The sequence below is a fragment of the Penaeus japonicus genome, unplaced genomic scaffold, assembly GCF_977035675.1.
Source record: "Penaeus japonicus unplaced genomic scaffold, GWHDUDI00000001_assembly GWHDUDI00000036, whole genome shotgun sequence".
Lineage (NCBI taxonomy): Eukaryota > Metazoa > Arthropoda > Malacostraca > Decapoda > Penaeidae > Penaeus > Penaeus japonicus.
In genome coordinates, this window is record NW_028234438.1 from 3,079,356 (window position 1) to 3,097,069 (window position 17,714).

The window sequence follows — 17,714 nt, forward strand, 5'->3', positions numbered from 1 at the left end:
CGGACTTGGAGCACTGTGTATATTTCTGTTGTAGATTAATATTACGAAGTGTGTTCTAGGAACCTCTGCTTGATTTCCATATCAGTTCTTCCATTCTTCCCGATTCCGACAATATCCAGCTCGACTAGATTTGTCCAAGGAGGGACCTGGGGGATGCCAACTGGTAGGATCCTGCAGATGTTCATACTGAGATCTGTTGCAAGGCCCCTCATTCTCTTACTGAAAGACTGTGCATCGACTCGTGGGTCGAGCACAGTGCTATAACTAGGGAATTTAGAGTTTCGTTATAGGCAGGTGTAATAAATCAGGTTCATGTAGTCACGGTGTAACTCTGTCTACATCGTGTTTGTCCACTTTTGGTATATAAGGAAGCACTGGTGAAGAACGAAAACTGCTAGTGCAGATCCTTTAGGGCTCCTTGTGTAATGGGTCCAGGAACTGGAGAACGTTAGGGATGGCTGATGAGTAGGCTTCGCACCTGTAATCCGGCTTGCTTTTGACCAACATTTGGTAGAGTCGCAAGAGCGTCGTAGAGTCGGCACCCCGCACTTATAGCTTAGAGGCCAAGCGAAGCGACGTCTTCGCAAATCTCTCTGAACTGAACTGAATCCCACGACAATTGGGAGACCACCCGCAGAATACCAATTGCTTTGGTGCTCCTCGTCTTCAGCTGTTTGACGTACGGCAGCCCCGTCATAGATAAGGTAGTAACAAAAAGGCGAAAGAGGTGAAGTAAGTGTCTAATCATATTTTGATAGTTTATTAGATGAAAGGCTTTTGATTACATCGTGCAGCTCCGTAAGAAGAGGTGGAAGCGAGGTCGTTGATGAATAGTAAGAGCAAGACAGGGGAGAGCACAGAGCCCTGAGGGACACCAGCACTAATTGAGTAGAAGCTGGAAGGGAAGCCATCTATTCTGACCACAATCGATGGAACCGAACATTAGGAGTTTTGCTAGAAGGCTTTATGCTAGATATGATCAAGGAAATTCAAAATGTCAAAGATCATCCTTATCTCACCACAGGAATTGAGAGCAAATAACAAAATATGGTTTACAGAAACTAGTGGGTCACCAGCAGACAATCCTGTCGAAAACCATATTGATAATGTGGAAGTTTCCTGTATTCTAAGTGTTTAGGATAACAGTAGGTTGCTTAAAATAGAGCTCTTATCCTGGGCATTTCAATTGAGGAGGCAAAACATCATAGTTGTTTGAGATAATTGGTTTCGTTTTGGTTTCAGCTAGAAAAAAAGTAATGTATGGGAACTATAGGTTAAAAAATAGTGGTAAACAGAGTCACGTTAGAAGAAAATCCATAGATTTTGTAGATAGATGAGGTAAAGCATGGTAAGAGTCGGAGTAAGAGTGAGAGAAATTATGGTGACAACCATCATTAGCATTAAATAAATTGCAGATAACCCTATATTGTATGCAACCATAAGATCAAATAAAAACACTAACTCTAAATATAACTAATCAAAAACTTACCAGGAAAATACCTAATTGCCGCTGCTTCATCAAGGAGCGTGATGGACAGCTGTGGGTTTGTGAGGACCTGAATCCAGACATCGACTTTGAGGTCAGTTCTTTCGGACTTTTTGAAATAAGAACAGTACAAAAATGATCATGATACTTAATTCTGAAAGTGGGTATTGTTCACGAATATGGGTTTCGATTTTATGTTTCTAAAGTGTATGGATTTTTTTAGGTAGGTCTTTTTTCATGATAGATTCGGGTTCTAAAAATGTCTTTGGGTGTTAAAAGAAGGCATATGAGCGTAATAGAAGGCAATCATTTTGAAGTCTATAACATATAGTCTTAATTCTTGAAAAATAGTGAAAAGTGTTGAGATAAAGGAAGAAGAAAGAGTGGAGGGAAAGACATGCATAGAAAGAGACAAAGAGAGAGAGAGGGAACTGCGAATGCTGACCAACTGTTCCTTATATTACAGTACCTGGAAGGAACCGATAGTAGTGCCGTCATAAAGCAGTTCTGTCGTGAACCTTTCTCCGCCGACCGCACGCCCACTTGGAAAGCCAAACTCATTCCTGTGGATGCTGATGCCCCCTGTCTATTGCCCGAAATTAAAGCAGCTTACCCATACCAATACGACCTCGTCATGATGCCACACCACTCATTCGTTGATGGGTTCACCATGACTCTCATCTGCGGCAAACTTGTGGAGCTGCTGAACGACGTCATAGCTGGACGACCCATAGACGATGAACCATATGGGGTTTTCTTGAGCAATGAGGACATCGTTATGGTTGACAAACAGATCGAGCAGGACTTCTTAAAGGAGCCTGAGAAGCTTGAAGCAATGAAGCAAGAGCTTCTGGCATGCAACACCACGCCCATTCTCTTCAAGGCCTTCCCGCCTCCAGGAGGAGAGTCATCAATTGGCCGTGTCTACCGGAACGTCGACCAGAAGACCCGGACGTCCTTTGCAACGAAGTGCAAAGCAAATGGCGTTACATTCAACAGCGGATTGGAGGCTGTGGTTAACATGGCTATCATTGAGATGGTGAGGGATGCAGGAGTAGAGGTGGAGTCTCATCACATGAGCATCCATTTGGCGACGGATGTGAGAAGGTACATGAAGCCGCGTCCCCTCCCGATCTTAGGATTACACTCTCGCCCCACTGTGCACAGGGTAGAGACGCCCTCCAACGTTCGCGACAACTTCTGGGACTACACCAGGAAGCTCCACCAGAGGCTATTGGTTCTCTTGAAATCTGGCGAAGCCCTTCAGCAGCATGTGGTGAGGGAGATGACCCTTTCACCACCATCCCCAGTGGAATACCATGCAGGCGAGCCTAAACTCGCCAGGGACTACGGCATCACCAACCTCGGCGATCTCACGACCATAATTCCAGGCGTCGGGGAACACCTCCAGCAGACGGATCTCTCCATGTTCAATAGTACAGACCAGTTTGAGTTCATGATGCTTCACCAGCTGTTCACATTCCGGGGAAATATGCCCTACACACTCAGCTACAACGAGGCTTACATGGCGACGGACACTGCCACTGAACTCATGGACAGAATTCTAACAATTATGCACGAATTTGGGACATCACTCTAAAAGATAGGAAAAAGGGGGATAAGAAACAGGAGCGACCAGCCCGAAAACTTGCAGTATCTCAGAATCGTAATTTTCTATAGGGCTTTCTTATAAAATGGAAAAAGACTAGGAAGTTGAAGGGTAGAAGAGGTTAATGCATTTGGGTCCTCACCATAATATTTTTGAATTTTTGTGAATTAATAAATGTATTTGAGACAAACGATACAAAATCTTAGGGAGATACAGCATAGACTCTTTATGAATACAGTATAGAACTTTATAAATCTCAGCTTTAGAGTTCTTTATACGGTTTGTTACATCAATTATGAATTGGTTGGGTTGATATTATTATATTTTAAGTCAAACTGCAGAGCATCATTTTCATAGATTTACATAGATTTGTGTAAGTTTATCAATGCGGTTTCATGGAGTTCCATATATATTTTGCATGACTTCGGTATTACATTATACCGATATATTTTTGACAATATTATTCAGTATGTTTTCTGACGAGTTGTTAATCACAACCAGTACTTATGTTCTGTCACGCGTATACGCCTAAGTTTATATCAATGACGACGTTCTAAACTTATGTACTAAGTTTATGTACTAAATGACGATGAACAGATTTAATTGTGACACGTGTGAGGAGAAGAGAGGAATGAGAACGAATGCCCTCACAACTCAAGAGATGTAACTCATACGTATTGGTTAAATCTTCAGCAAAATCGCATGGAATTTACATATAATTCTAATTACATGTGCGTTCTGAGTGTATTTTGTCTCATTTATTTTATACAATATCATATGACGATGGTTTACAGCATTTTATGGTGTTAATGTTAAAAAGAAGAAATGGCAAAAAACATGATGTTGAAGTTACCGGATAACCTAAAAAGTCGCAATCAGATTTTAATGCCATTAGAGACGGAATTTAGATAGGATTTTCTATGAGATATAGGATTTGATTCCCTTTTTTTACCACTGTGTTATAGTCTCGGTAGTTTGCTCACTGTCAATGCGGGGAACCGTTGATGATTACTTTTTTTTTCTCTCTCTCTCTCTTGTAGCATCCTTACTATTTGTCTTGAGGTCTGAGATGGGTCTTATCACGAATTTGAAGGATTATTGATCGATTTTATGAATAGAGAATAAAAAAGAATAAAGACATTGTTATTTAACATTGTGAAAATTGTGGAAATCTTGATAAGAACAGACTCACCTCCTCTTTGGCATACGAAGGATTATATTTTTGACAGAAATGATTTCACCTTGATAGGGATTTTGACCTTACGACAAACGCCTAAAGATTTTGATTGTGTGTTTGTTTTCTTGTTTTATGACATGTATGCTAGTGCTACAGGTTATGCACCATATGACGATGGGTTAATACAAGATATTAATTCCTGAATGATATTTATATGACGAAATAAATGTTGATGTTAATATAACTCTGAGTGCTTTATCTTTTCTTATCCCGCTTTTTGTATAGATATTGGAAACGAGAAAAATATTTAAACAAAGAAATAAAATTAATGATATGGTCCGTATGCTTTGTTGTTGTTGTTGTTTTTTGTGTTATTCATTACTGCTTTTAATTCTGTGATTATTATTTTATTATTTAAACCTTTTGTGTCTGGAAGGTCTAAGATTTTTTTCTTTCTTTCTTTCTTTTTCAGTCAGAAGTATTATTGGGTTGTTAACTACTTTTTGAAATGCTTTACTGAATAGTTCTATCTTTTTTTATCTATCTGAGATGGGTTGATTATTCATTATTATTGGATAATCCATTCTTGATGTTTTGCCATTCATTTTTTATGAATTTCCATACTGTTTTTGGAGAGGTTGTAAAGTTGAGGGAGGTGCAGAATTTTTCCTTTTTTTTTTTTTTTTTTTCTTTATCTATAATTTGTTTAGATTTTGCTAGTGATGTGTTGTATTCAATTTGATTTTCTTTATTTGGTTTCTTCCTCCATTTATTATATGCTTTATTTCTTTTTTAATAATTTCTTTACATTTTTTGTTCCACCATGGCTTATTTGGTTTGACTTTTCTATTTTCACTTTGAATTTGAAATCCATTTCTCCTGTGATTCTCAACAGTTCTGTTAATTTTATATTTACCTTTTTAGTTTTTAGGTCTTTTTTTGTAATCTGCTCATCTTTCTCCTTTAGATACCCATTTCTTTTCTTTCATTTGATTTATATTAGGATTTATCTCATCTCTTATTATCACTGGTTGGTGATCACTGGTTAGATGTGGGCCTGAGCTTATTTCTAAGTGACTTAGGGTTGGTGTTCTTATTATTAGGTCTCTTGTTGTTTCCTTTGCATTTCTTGGGTCTATTTTTGTTGTTTGGCCTGGTGGGGTTAATAGTATTGTTACGCCGGCCGCCTCGTCTATCTGCCACCAACACGAGGCAGGCTAGGCAGACGGCGTGCTAACCACAGGGTCGTGAACACAGAACAGCTCCAAGAGGCACCGAACACTACAGCGTCCCAGAACACCACGAGGGGAAACGCCACGTGGCGAGGCAGGGCACGAAATAAACACACAATAACAGTCTTTCCTTTATTTACACTAGTTATTTACCCGTACACTTTTCTATAGGCACAATACAGGGGGGAAACCAGCACATCACACTGCACAATACAGCTTATAACAGGGCAACACAAAATATATCAGGTCACAAGGGCACATGCGAGGTCTTCACAGGAGCAACACCAAACTGCGTCTGTCCTGGCCTCGTTCCTCCGCTCCGCCTGCCCAGACGTTGCGTCATGTTTGTCCAGCTTACATCATTTTATTATTAACACGTTTCGCACAGAGACAAAGACCCACTGGCGTAGCAGTATTAACTTATTTTGATTTATTAATTCAAAAATATTTCTTCCTGTTTTGTTTGCCAGTTTTATATCTATCCTCGGATTCCAGTGAGGGTGAAGACTGTTGAAGTCACCTATTATTAGCTGTAAATTTCTTTTCATGCAGAAAGCTAAACCTCCTCCCACTTGGTTTATCTTTTCTGATTATTTCGTAATTGTTGATGTTAAACTGATTTTTGGTTTTTAACCATGTTTCAGATATACCTATTCAATCAGGTTGTTCTTTATAAATTAGATATTTTATTATTATTTTTTTTTTTTAATTATTATTGATCTTGCGTTCCATTGTATTACTTTATTCATAGATATATTTCATTATTTGTTTTATAGTCGGGGTCATTTTATGGTGTTAATGTTAAAACGAATGAAAAGAAATGGGAAGAAAAGGCAAAAACATGATGTTGAAGTTACCGGATAACCTAAAAAGTCACAATCAGATTTTAATGCCATTAGAAACAGAATTTAGATAGGATTTTCTATGAGATATAGGATTTGATTCCCTTTTTTTTACCACTGTAGTATAGTCTCGGTAGTTTGCTCACTGTCAGTGCGGGGAACCATTGATGATTACATTTTTTTTCTTTCTTTCCTTTTTCTTTTCTTTTTTTTTTTCTTTTTTTTTCTTTTTTTTTCTCTTGTAACATCCTTACTATTTGTCTTGAGGTCTGAGATGGGTATTATCACGAATTTGAAGGATTATTGATCGATTATATGCATAGAGAATGAAAAAGAATAAAGACTTTGTTATCTAACATTGTGAAAATTGTGGAAATCATGATAGAAATAGACTCACCTCCTCGTTGTCATACGAAGGATTATATTTTTGACAGAAATGAAGATTTGACCTTGATAGGGATTTTGGCCTTACGACAAACGCCTAAAGATTTTGTTTGTTTGTTTGCTTGTTTTATGACTGTGAACTCGCTACTAGCAGTTGTATAGCACTCGATGCCCTGGTTGTAGGTCGGTGGATAAGAGACAGACGTTCACGTGCCATGGTCTTTATTGTGGACTGTTAATACACTAGACTCTGGCCGAAGGCCAGAAGTCAGAGCTGCTCGCTCTAGTCTGTCTGTCTGACCTCTCTGTCTCTCTCTGCTTTGTCCTGATCTGCACCTCGTTCTTATGACCTGCTTCGGTGGTGACGCTGGCAACTCTGTGACACTTTCCCTGCCTTGGGCCATTCGACCAACGGAAACAGCTGAAGGGACCGGAAGCAGACTATTGCATGCTACACAGCAATGAAAATACACATACTACCAAATGGCAATGAAGATGAGAAGGAGGGAGATGTCTACAGATTCCTCCTGCTATAACATAGAAAATGTATTTGGGTCAGCGAAGAGGTTTTAATGGTGCTTCCGGTTCGGTACACTTGTGGGTGTGTCAGCTGTGACCAGGTGAAGGTTGGGGCAGGAAGCAGGTGTCGGTCAGTACTTCCGCTAGTCGCTAGGGAACAGCGTGTCTTAAGGAACTATTATTACAAAGCCTGTATTACAATCAAATAACAGTAATAGTCCGAAAATCAGTGGCTTACAGTGACATGTATGCTAGTGCTACAGTTTATGCACCATATGACGATGGGTTAATACAAGATATTAATTCCTGAATGATATTTATATGACAAAATAAATGTTGATGTAAACATAACTATGAGTGCTTTATCTTTTCTTATCCCGCCTTTTTGTATAGATACTGGAAACGAGAAAAAAATATTTAAACAAAGAAATAGAATTAATGATCTGGTTCGTATGCTTTGTTGCTGTTGTTTTTGTGTTATTTATTACTGCTTTTAATTATGTGATTGTTATTTTATTATTTAAACCTTTGTGTCAGTCAGAAGTATTTTTGGGTTGTTGTTAACTACTTTTTTTAATTCTTTACTGAATACTTCTAGCTTTTTTTAATCTATCTAAGATGGGTTGATGATTCATCATTATTGGATAATCCATTCTTGATGTTTTGCCATTCATTTTTTTATGAATTTCCAAACAGTTTTTGGAGAGGTTGTAAAGTTGAGGGAGGTGCAGAATTTTTCCCAGGATTCTTTTTTTTTCATTAATTTGTTTAGCTTTTGCTAACAATGTTTTGTATTCGATTTGATTTTCTTTATTTAGTTTCTTTCTCCATTTATTATATGCTTTATTTCTTTTTTTTATAATTTCTTTACATTTTTCGTTCCACCATGGCTTATTTGGTTTGTCTTTTCTATTTTCACTTTTGAATTTGAAATAAATTTCTCCTATGATTCTCAACAGTTCTGTTAATTCCTCTAGAGATTTTATATTTACGTCTTTAGTTTTTAGGTCTTTTTTTGTAATCTGCCTATCCTTCTTCTTTAGATACCCATTTCTTTTCTTTCATTTGATTTATATTAGGATTTATCTTATCTCTTATTATCACTGGTTGGTGATCACTGGTTAGATGTGGGCTTGAGCTTATTTCTAAGTGACTTAGGGTTGGTGTTCCTATTACTAGGTCTATTGTTGTTTCCTTTGCATTTCTTGGGTCTATTTTTGCTGTTTGGCCTGGTGGGGTTTATAGTATTGTTACGCCGACCGCCTCGTCTATCTGTCACCAACACGAGGCAGGCTAGGCAGACGGCGTGCTAACCACAGGGTCGTGAACACAGAACAGCTCCAAGAGGCACCGAACACTACAGCGTCCCAGAACACCACGAGGGGAAACGCCATGTGGCGAGGCAGGGGACGAAATAAACACACAATAACAGTCTTTCCTTTATTTACACTAGTTATTTACCCATACACTTTTCTATAGGCACAATACAGGGGGGAAACCAGCATATCACACTGCACAATACAGCTTATAACAGGGCAACACAAAATATATCAGGTCACAAGGGCACATGCGAGGTCTTCCCAGGAGCAACACCAAACTGCGTCTCTCCTGGCCTCGTTCCTCCGCTCCGCCTGCCCAGACGTTGCGCCATGTTTGTCCAGCTTACATCATTTTATTATTAACACATGTTTCGCACAGAGACAAAGACCCACTGGCGTAGCAGTATTAACTTATTTTGATTTATTAATTCAAAAATATTTCTTCCTGTTTTGTTTGCCAGTTTTATATCTATCCTCGGATTCCAGTGAGGGTGAAGACTGTTGAAGTCACCTATTATTAGCTGTAAATTGCTTTTCATGCAGAAAGCTAAACCTCCTCCCACTTGGTTTATCTTTTCTGATTATTTCGTAATTGTTGATGTTAAACTGATTTTTGGTTTTTAACCATGTTTCAGATATACCTATTAAAAAAGGTTGTTCTTTATAAATTAGATATTTTTTTTTATTTTTTTTTTATTATTATTGATCTTGCGTTCCAGTGTATTACTTTATTCATAGATATATTTCATTATTTGTTTTATAGTCGGGGTCATTTTATGGTGTTAATGTTAAAACGAATGAAAAGAAATGGGAAGAAAAGGCAAAAACATGATGTTGAAGTTACCGGATAACCTAAAAAGTCACAATCAGATTTTAATGCCATTAGAGACGGAATTTAGATAGGATTTTCTATGAGATAAAGGATTTGATTCCCTTTTTTTACCACTGTGTTATAGTCTCGGTAGTTTGCTCACTGTCAATGCGGGGAACCGTTGAGGATTACTTTTTTTTTCTTTCTTTCTTTTTTCTTTCTTTCTTTCTTTCTTTCTCTCTCTCTCTCTCTCTCTCTCTCTCTCTCTCTCTCTCTCTCTCTCTCTCTCTCTCTCTCTCTCTCTCTCTCTCTCTCTCTCTTTCTTGTAACATCCTTACTATTTGTCTTAGGGTCTGAGATGGGTCTTATCACGAATTTGAAGGATTATTGATCGATTTTATGAATAGAGAATAAAAAAGAATAAAGACATTGTTATTTAACATTGTGAAAATTGTGGAAATCTTGATAAGAACAAGCTCACCTCCTCTTTGGCATACGATGGATTATATTTTTGACAGAAATGAAGATTTCACCTTGATAGGGATTTTGACCTTACGACAAATGCCTTAAGATTTTGATTGTTTGTTTGTTTGTTTGCTTGTTTTATGACATGTATGCTAATGCTACAGTTTATGCACCATATGACGATGGGTTAATACAAGATATTAATTCCTGAATGATATTTATATGACGAAATAAATGTTGATGTTAATATAACTCTGAGTGCTTTATCTTTTCTTATCCCGCTTTTTGTATAGATATTGGAAACGAGAAAAAAAAATATTTAAACAAAAATAAAATTAATGATCTGGTCCGTATGCTTTATTGTTTTTTTGTGTTATTCATTATTGCTTTTAATTATGTGATTGTTATTTTATTATTTAAACCTTTTGTGTCTGGAAGGTCGAAGAATTTTTTTCTTTCTTTTTCAGTCACAAGTATTTTTGGGTTGTTGTTAACTACTTTTCGAAATTCTTTACTGAATACTTCTAGCTTTTTTAATCTGTCTGAGATGGGTTCATTATTCATTATTATTGGATAATCCATTCTTGGTATTTTCCCATCCTTTTTTTTTTCTTTTTTTTTAATGAATTTCCATACTGTTTTTGGAGAGGTTGTAAAGTTGAGGGAGGTGCAAATTTTTCCCAGGATTCTTTTTTTTTTTTTTCTTCTTCTTCTTTATCTATAATTTGTTTAGCTTTTGCTAGTAATGTTTTGTATTCGATTTGATTTTCTTTATTTGGTTTCTTCCTCCATTTATTATATGCTTTCTTTCTTCTTTTTTTATCATTTCTTTACATTTATCGTTCCACCATGGCTTATTTGGTTTGTCTTTTCTATTTTCACTTTTGAATTTAAAATTAATTTCTCCTGTGATTCTCAACAGTTCTGTTAATTCCTCTAGAGATTTTATATGTCTTTAGTTTGTAGGTCTTTGGTCTTTTTTTGTGATCTGCCCATCCTTCTTCTTTAAATACCCATTTCTTTTCTTTCATTTGATTTATATTAGGATTTATCTTATCTCTTATTATCACTGGTATGTGATCAATGGTTAGATGTGGGCCAGAGCTTATTTCTAAGTGACTTAGGGTTGGTGTTCCTATTACTAGGTCTTTTGTTGTTTCCTTTGCATTTTCTTGGGTCTATTTTTGTTGTTTGGCCTGGTGGGGTTAACAGTATTAAATCATTTTGATTTATTCATTCAAAAATATTTCTTCCTGTTTTGTTTGCCAGTTTTATATCTATCCTCGGATTCCAGTGAGGGTGAAGACTGTTGAAGTCACCTATTATTAGCTTTGGTTTTCCTAATTGTTCTATATAATATTCTAATTCTTTTGTTTCAATATTATTACAGGGATTGTATATTAAAAGTATGTTTAACCATTTTTCTTTGTCATTTATTTTTAATCCAAGTGGTTCTAATTTTTTTTTTTTTTTCTTCTTCTTCTTCTTCTTTTTTATATCTATCTCCTAAGTCTGTAAATTTCTAAGAACTGTAAATTTCTTTTTATGCAGAAAGCTAAACCTCCTCCCACTTGGTTTATTCTATCTTTTCTGATTATTTCATAATTGTTGATGTTAAACTGACCTTTGGTTTTTAACCATGTTTCAGATATACCTATTAAACAGGTTGTTCTTTATAGATCAGATAGTTTAATTCTGTGGGTTTTTTTTATTATTATTATTATTATTATTGATCTTGCGGTCCATTGTATTACTTTATTCATATATATATTTCATTATTGCTTTTATAGTCGGGGTCATTTTATGGTGTTAATGTTAAAAGGAATGAAAAGAAATGGGAAGAAAAGGCAAAAACATTATGTTGAAGTTACCGGATAACCTAAAAAGTCGCAATCAGATTTTAATGCCATTTGAGACGGAATTTAGATAGGATTTTCTATAAGATAAAGGATTTGATTCCCTTTTTTTACCACTGTGTTATAGTCTCGGTAGTTTGCTCACTGTCAATGCGGGGAACCGTTGAGGATTACTTTCTCTCTCTCTCTCTCTCTCTCTCTCTCTCTCTCTCTCTCTCTCTCTCTCTCTCTCTCTCTCTCTCTCTCTCTCTCTCTCTCTCTCTCTCTCTCTTGTAACATCCTTACTATTTGTCTTGAGGTCTGAGATGGGTCTTATCACGAATTTGAAGGATTATTGATCGATTATATGAATAGAGAATGAAAAAGAATAAAGACTTAGTTATCTATCATTGTGAAAATTGTGGAAATCATGATAGAAATAGACTCACCTCCTCTTTGGCATACGAAGGATTATATTTTTGACAGAAATGAAGATTTGACCTTGATAGGGATTTTGACCTTACGACAAATGCCTTAAGATTTTGATTTTTGTTTAACCATTTTTCTTTGTCATTTATTTTTAATCCAAGTGGTTCTATTTTTTTTTTCTTCTTTTTTTTTTCTTTTTTATATCTATCTCCTAAGTCTAATTTTCTGAACTGTAAATTTCTTTTTATGCAGAAAGCTAAACCTCCTCCCACTTGGTTTATTCTATCTTTTCTGATTATTTCGTAATTGTTGATGTTAAACTGATCTTTGGTTTTTAACCATGTTTCAGATATACCTATTAAATCAGATTGTTCTTTATAAATTAGATAGTTTAATTCGTTTTTTTTTTATTATTATTATTATTGATCTTGCGTTCCAGTGTATTACTTTATTCATAGATATATTTCATTATTGCTTTTATAGTCGGGGTCATTTTATGGTGTTAATGTTAAAATGAATGAAAAGAAATGGGAAGAAAAGGCAAAAACATGATGTTGAAGTTACCGGATAACCTAAAAAGTCACAATCAGATTTTAATGCCATTAGAGACGGAATTTAGATAGGATTTTCTATGAGATATAGGATTTGATTCCCTTTTTTTACCACTGTAGTATAGTCTCGGTAGTTTGCTCACTGTCAATGCGGGGAACCGTTGAGGATTACTTTTTTTTTTTTCCTTTTTCTTTTTTTTTTTTCCTTTCTTTTTCTCTTGTAACATCCTTACTATTTGTCTTGAGGTCTGAGATGGGTCTTATCACGAATTTGAAGGATTATTGATCGATTATGTGAATAGAGAATGAAAAAGGATAAAGACTTTGTTATCTAACATTGTGAAAATTGTGGAAATCATGATAAGAACAACCTCACCTCCTCTTTGGCATACGATGGATTATATTTTTGACAGAAAAGAATATTTCACCTTGATAGGGATTTTGACCTTACGACAAACGCCTAAAGATTTTGATTGTTTGTTTGTTTGTTTGCTTGTTTTATGACATGTATGCTAGTGCTACAGTTTATGCACCATATGACGATGGGTTGATACAAGATATTAATTCCTGAATGATATTTATATGACAAAATAAATGTTGATGTAAACATAGCTATGAGTGCTTTATCTTTTCTTATCCCGCCTTTTTGTATAGATACTGGAAACGAGAAAAAAACATTTAAACAAAGAAATAGAATTAATGATCTGGTTCGTTTGCTTTGTTGCTGTTGTTTTTATGTTATTTATTACTGCTTTTAATTATGTGATTGTTATTTTATTATTTAAACCTTTGTGTCAGTCAGAAGTATTTTTGGGTTGTTGTTAACTACTTTTTGAAATTCTTTACTGAATAGTTCTAGTTTTTTTAATCTATCTGAGATGGGTTGATTATTCATTATTATTGGATAATCCATTCTTGATGTTTTGCCATGCATTTATTTTTTTTTTTTTTTATGAATTTCCATATTGTTTTTGGAGAGGTTGTAAAGTTGAGGGAGGTGCAGAATTTTTCCCAGGATTCTTTTTTATTTTTCTTTCTTTCTTTATCTATAATTTGTTTAGCTTTTGCTAGTAATGTTTTGTATTCGATTTGATTTTCTTTATTTGGTTTCTTCCTCCATTTATTATATGCGTCATTTCTTTTTTATCATTTCTTTACATTTTTCGTTCCACCATGGCTTATTTGGTTTGTCTTTTCTATTTTCACTTTTGAATTTGAAATAAATTTCTCCTATGATTCTCAACAGTTCTGTTAATTCCTCTAGAGATTTTATATTTGTTACGTCTTTAGTTTTTAGCTATTTTTTGTAATCTGCCCATCCTTCTTCTTTAAATACTCATTTCTTTTCTTTCATTTGATTTATATTAGGATTTATATTATCTCTTATTATCACTGGGAGATGTTCACTGGTTAGATGTGGGCCTGAGCTTATTTCTAAGTGACTTAGGGTTGGTGTTCCTATTACTAGGTCTATTGTTGTTTCCTTTACATTTCTTGGGTCTATTTTTGTTGTTTGGCCTGGTGGGGTTAATAGTATTCAATTATTTTGATTTATTCATTCAAAGATATTTCTTCCTGTTTTGTTTGCCAGTTTTATATCTATCCTCGGATTCCAGTGAGGGTGATGACTGTTGAAGTCACCTATTATTAGCTTTGGTTTTCCTAATTGTTCTATATAATATTCTAATTCTTTTGTTTCAATATTATTATTACAGGGATTGTATATTACAAGTATGTTTAACCCTTTTTCTTTGTAATTTGTTTTTAATCCGAGTGTTTCTATTTTTTCTTTGTGTCTATCTCCTAAGTCTCATTATCTGAACTGTAAATTTCTTTTTATGCAGACAGCTAAACCTCCTCCCACTTGGTTTATTCTTTCTTTTCAGATTATTTCGTAATTATTGAAGTTCAACTGATCTTTGGTTTTTAACCATGTTTCAGATATAAAATCATATTGTTAAATCAGATTGTTCTTTATAAATTAGATAGTTTCATTACTTTTTTTTTTATTATTGATCTTCCGTTCCAGTGTATTACTTTATTCATAGATATATATTTCCTTATTGCTTTTATAGTCGGGGTCATTTTATGGTGTTAATGTTAAAAGGAATGAAAAGAAATGGGAAGAAAAGGCAAAAATATGATGTTGAAGTTACCGGATAATCTTAAAACTCACTGTCAGATTTTAATGCCATTAGAGACGGAATTTAGATAGGATTTTCTATGAGATATAGGATTTCATTCCCTTTTTTTACCACTGTGTTATAGTCTCGGTAGTTTGCTCACTGTCAATGCGGGGAACCGTTGAGGATTACTTTTTATCCTTTTTTCTTTTTTTTTCTTTTCTTTTTTTGCTCTTGTAACATCCTTTCTATTTTCTGAGGATTACTTTTTTTCTCTCTCTCTCTCTCTTGTAACATCCTTACTATTTGTCTTGAGGTCTGAGATGGGTCTTATCACGAATTTGAAGGATTATTGATCGATTATATGAATAGAGAATGAAAAAGAATAAAGACTTTGTTATCTAACATTGTGAAAATTGTGGAAATCATTGTAAGAACAGACTCACCTCCTCTTTGGCATACGAAGGATTATATTTTTGACAGAAATGAAGATTTCACCTTGATAGGGATTTTGACCTTACGACAAACGCCTAAAGATTTTGATTGTGTGTTTGTTTGCTTGTTTTATGACTTGTATGCTAGTGCTACAGTTTATGCACCATATGACGATGGGTTAATACAAGATATTAATTCCTGAATGATATTTATATGACAAAATAAATGTTGATGTAAACATAACTATGAGTGCTTTATCTTTTCTTATCCCGCCTTTTTGTATAGATACTGGAAACGAGAAAAAAATATTTAAACAAAGAAATAGAATTAATGATCTGGTTCGTATGCTTTGTTGTTTTTTGTGTTATTTATTACTGCTTTTAATTCTGTGATTGTTATTTTATTATTTAAACCTTTTGTGTCTGGAAGGTCTAAGAATTTATTTATTTCTTTTTCAGTCAGAAGTATTTTTGGGTTGTTGTTAACTACTTTTTGAAATTCTTTACTGAATAGTTCTAGCTTTTTTAATCTATCTGAGATGGGTTGATTATTCGTTATTATTGGATAATCCATTCTTGATGTTTTGCCATTCATTTTTTAATGAATTTCCAAACAGTTTTTGGAGAGGTTGTAAAGTTGAGGGAGGTGCAGAATTTTTCCCAGGATTCTTTTTTTTTCATTAATTTGTTTAGCTTTTGCTAGCAATGTTTTGTATTCGATTTGATTTTCTTTATTTGGTTTCTTTCTCCATTTATTATATGCTTTATTTCTTTTTTTTCATAATTTCTTTACATTTTTCGTTCCACCATGGCTTATTTGGTTTGTCTTTTCTATTTTCACTTTTGAATTTGAAATAAATTTCTCCTGTGATTCTCAACAGTTCTGTTAATTCCTCTAGAGATTTTATATTTACGTCTTTAGTTTTTTGGTCTTTTTTTGTAATCTGCCCATCCTTCTTCTTTAAATACCCATTTCTTTTCTTTCATTTGATTTATATTAGGATTTATCTTATCTCTTATTATCACTGGTTGTTGATCACTGGTTAGATGTGGGCCTGAGCTTATTTCTAAGTGACTTAGGGTTGGTGTTCCTATTATTAGGTCTCTTGTTGTTTCCTTTACATTTCTTGGGTCTATTTTTGTTGTTTGGCCTGGTGGGGTTAATAGTATTGTTACGCCGGCCGCCTCGTCTATCTGCCACCAACACGAGGCAGGCTAGGCAGACGGCGTGCTAACCACAGGGTTGTGAACACAGAACAGCTCCAAGAGGCACCGAACACTACAGCGTCCCAGAACACCACGAGGGGAAACGCCACGTTGCGAGGCAGGGCACGAAATAAACACACAATAACAGTCTTTCCTTTATTTACACTAGTTATTTACCCGTACACTTTTCTATAGGCACAATACAGGGGGGAAACCAATATATCACACTGCACAATACAGCTTATAACAGGGCAACACAAAGTATATCAGGTCACAAGGGGCACACGTGAGGTCTTCACAGGAGCAACACCAAACTGCGTCTGTCCTAGCCTCGTTCCTCCGCTCCTCCTGCCCAGACGTTGCGCCATGTTTGTCCAGCTTACATAATTTTATTATTAACACGTTTCGCATAGAGACAAAGACCCACTGGCGTAGCAGTATTAACTTATTTTGATTTATTAATTCAAAAATCTTTCTTCCTGTTTTGTTTGCCAGTTTTATATCTATCCTCGGATTCCAGTGAGGGTGAAGACTGTTGAAGTCACCTATTATTAGCTGTAAATTGCTTTTCGTGCAGAAAGCTAAACCTCCTCCCACTTGGTTTATCTTTCCTGATTATTTCGTAATTGTTGGTGTTAAACTGATTTTTGGTTTTTAACCATGTTTCAGATATACCTATTAAAAAAGGTTGTTCTTTATAAATTAGATTTTTTTTTTTTTATTATTGATCTTGCGTTCCATTGTATTACTTTATTCATAGATATATTTCATTATTGGTTTTATAGTCGGGGTCATTTTATGGTGTTAATGTTAAAACGAATGAAAAGAAATAGGAAGAAAAGGAAAAAACATTATATTGAACTTACCGGATAACCTAAAAGTCACAATCAGATTTCAATCCCATTAGAGACAGAATTTAGATAGGATTTTCTATGAGATAAAGGATTTGATTCCCTTTTTTACCACTGTAGTATAGTCTCGGTAGTTTGCTCACTGTCGATGCGGGGAACCGTTGATGATTACTTTTTTTTTCTTTCTTTCCTTTTTCTTTTTTTCTTTTTTTTTTCTTTTTTTCTTTTTTTTTTTTCTCTTGTAACATCCTTACTATTTGTCTTGAGGTCTGAGATGGGTCTTATCACGAATTTGAAGGATTATTGATCGATTATATGCATAGAGAATGAAAAAGAATAAAGACTTTGTTATCTAACATTGTGAAAATTGTGGAAATCATGATAGAAATAGACTCACCTCCTCGTTGTCATACGAAGGATTATATTTTTGACAGAAAAGAA

General features: G+C 34.9%; 1 protein-coding gene across 1 annotated transcript in view; it reads left to right on the forward strand.

Annotated features, from left to right (window-relative positions):
* The window catches only part of LOC122263939 (uncharacterized), a 10,608-nt gene extending 6,090 nt beyond the window's left edge, over positions 1–4,518 (forward strand). Inside the window, exons 5-6 of the mRNA XM_043032582.2 lie at positions 1,493–1,580; positions 1,953–4,518. Of these exons, the coding sequence (XP_042888516.2) occupies positions 1,493–1,580; positions 1,953–3,086 (1,222 nt within the window). The 3' untranslated portion in view covers positions 3,087–4,518. The remainder of the gene's footprint in view (positions 1–1,492; positions 1,581–1,952) is intronic.
* The last annotated feature ends 13,196 nt before the right edge of the window (positions 4,519–17,714 follow it).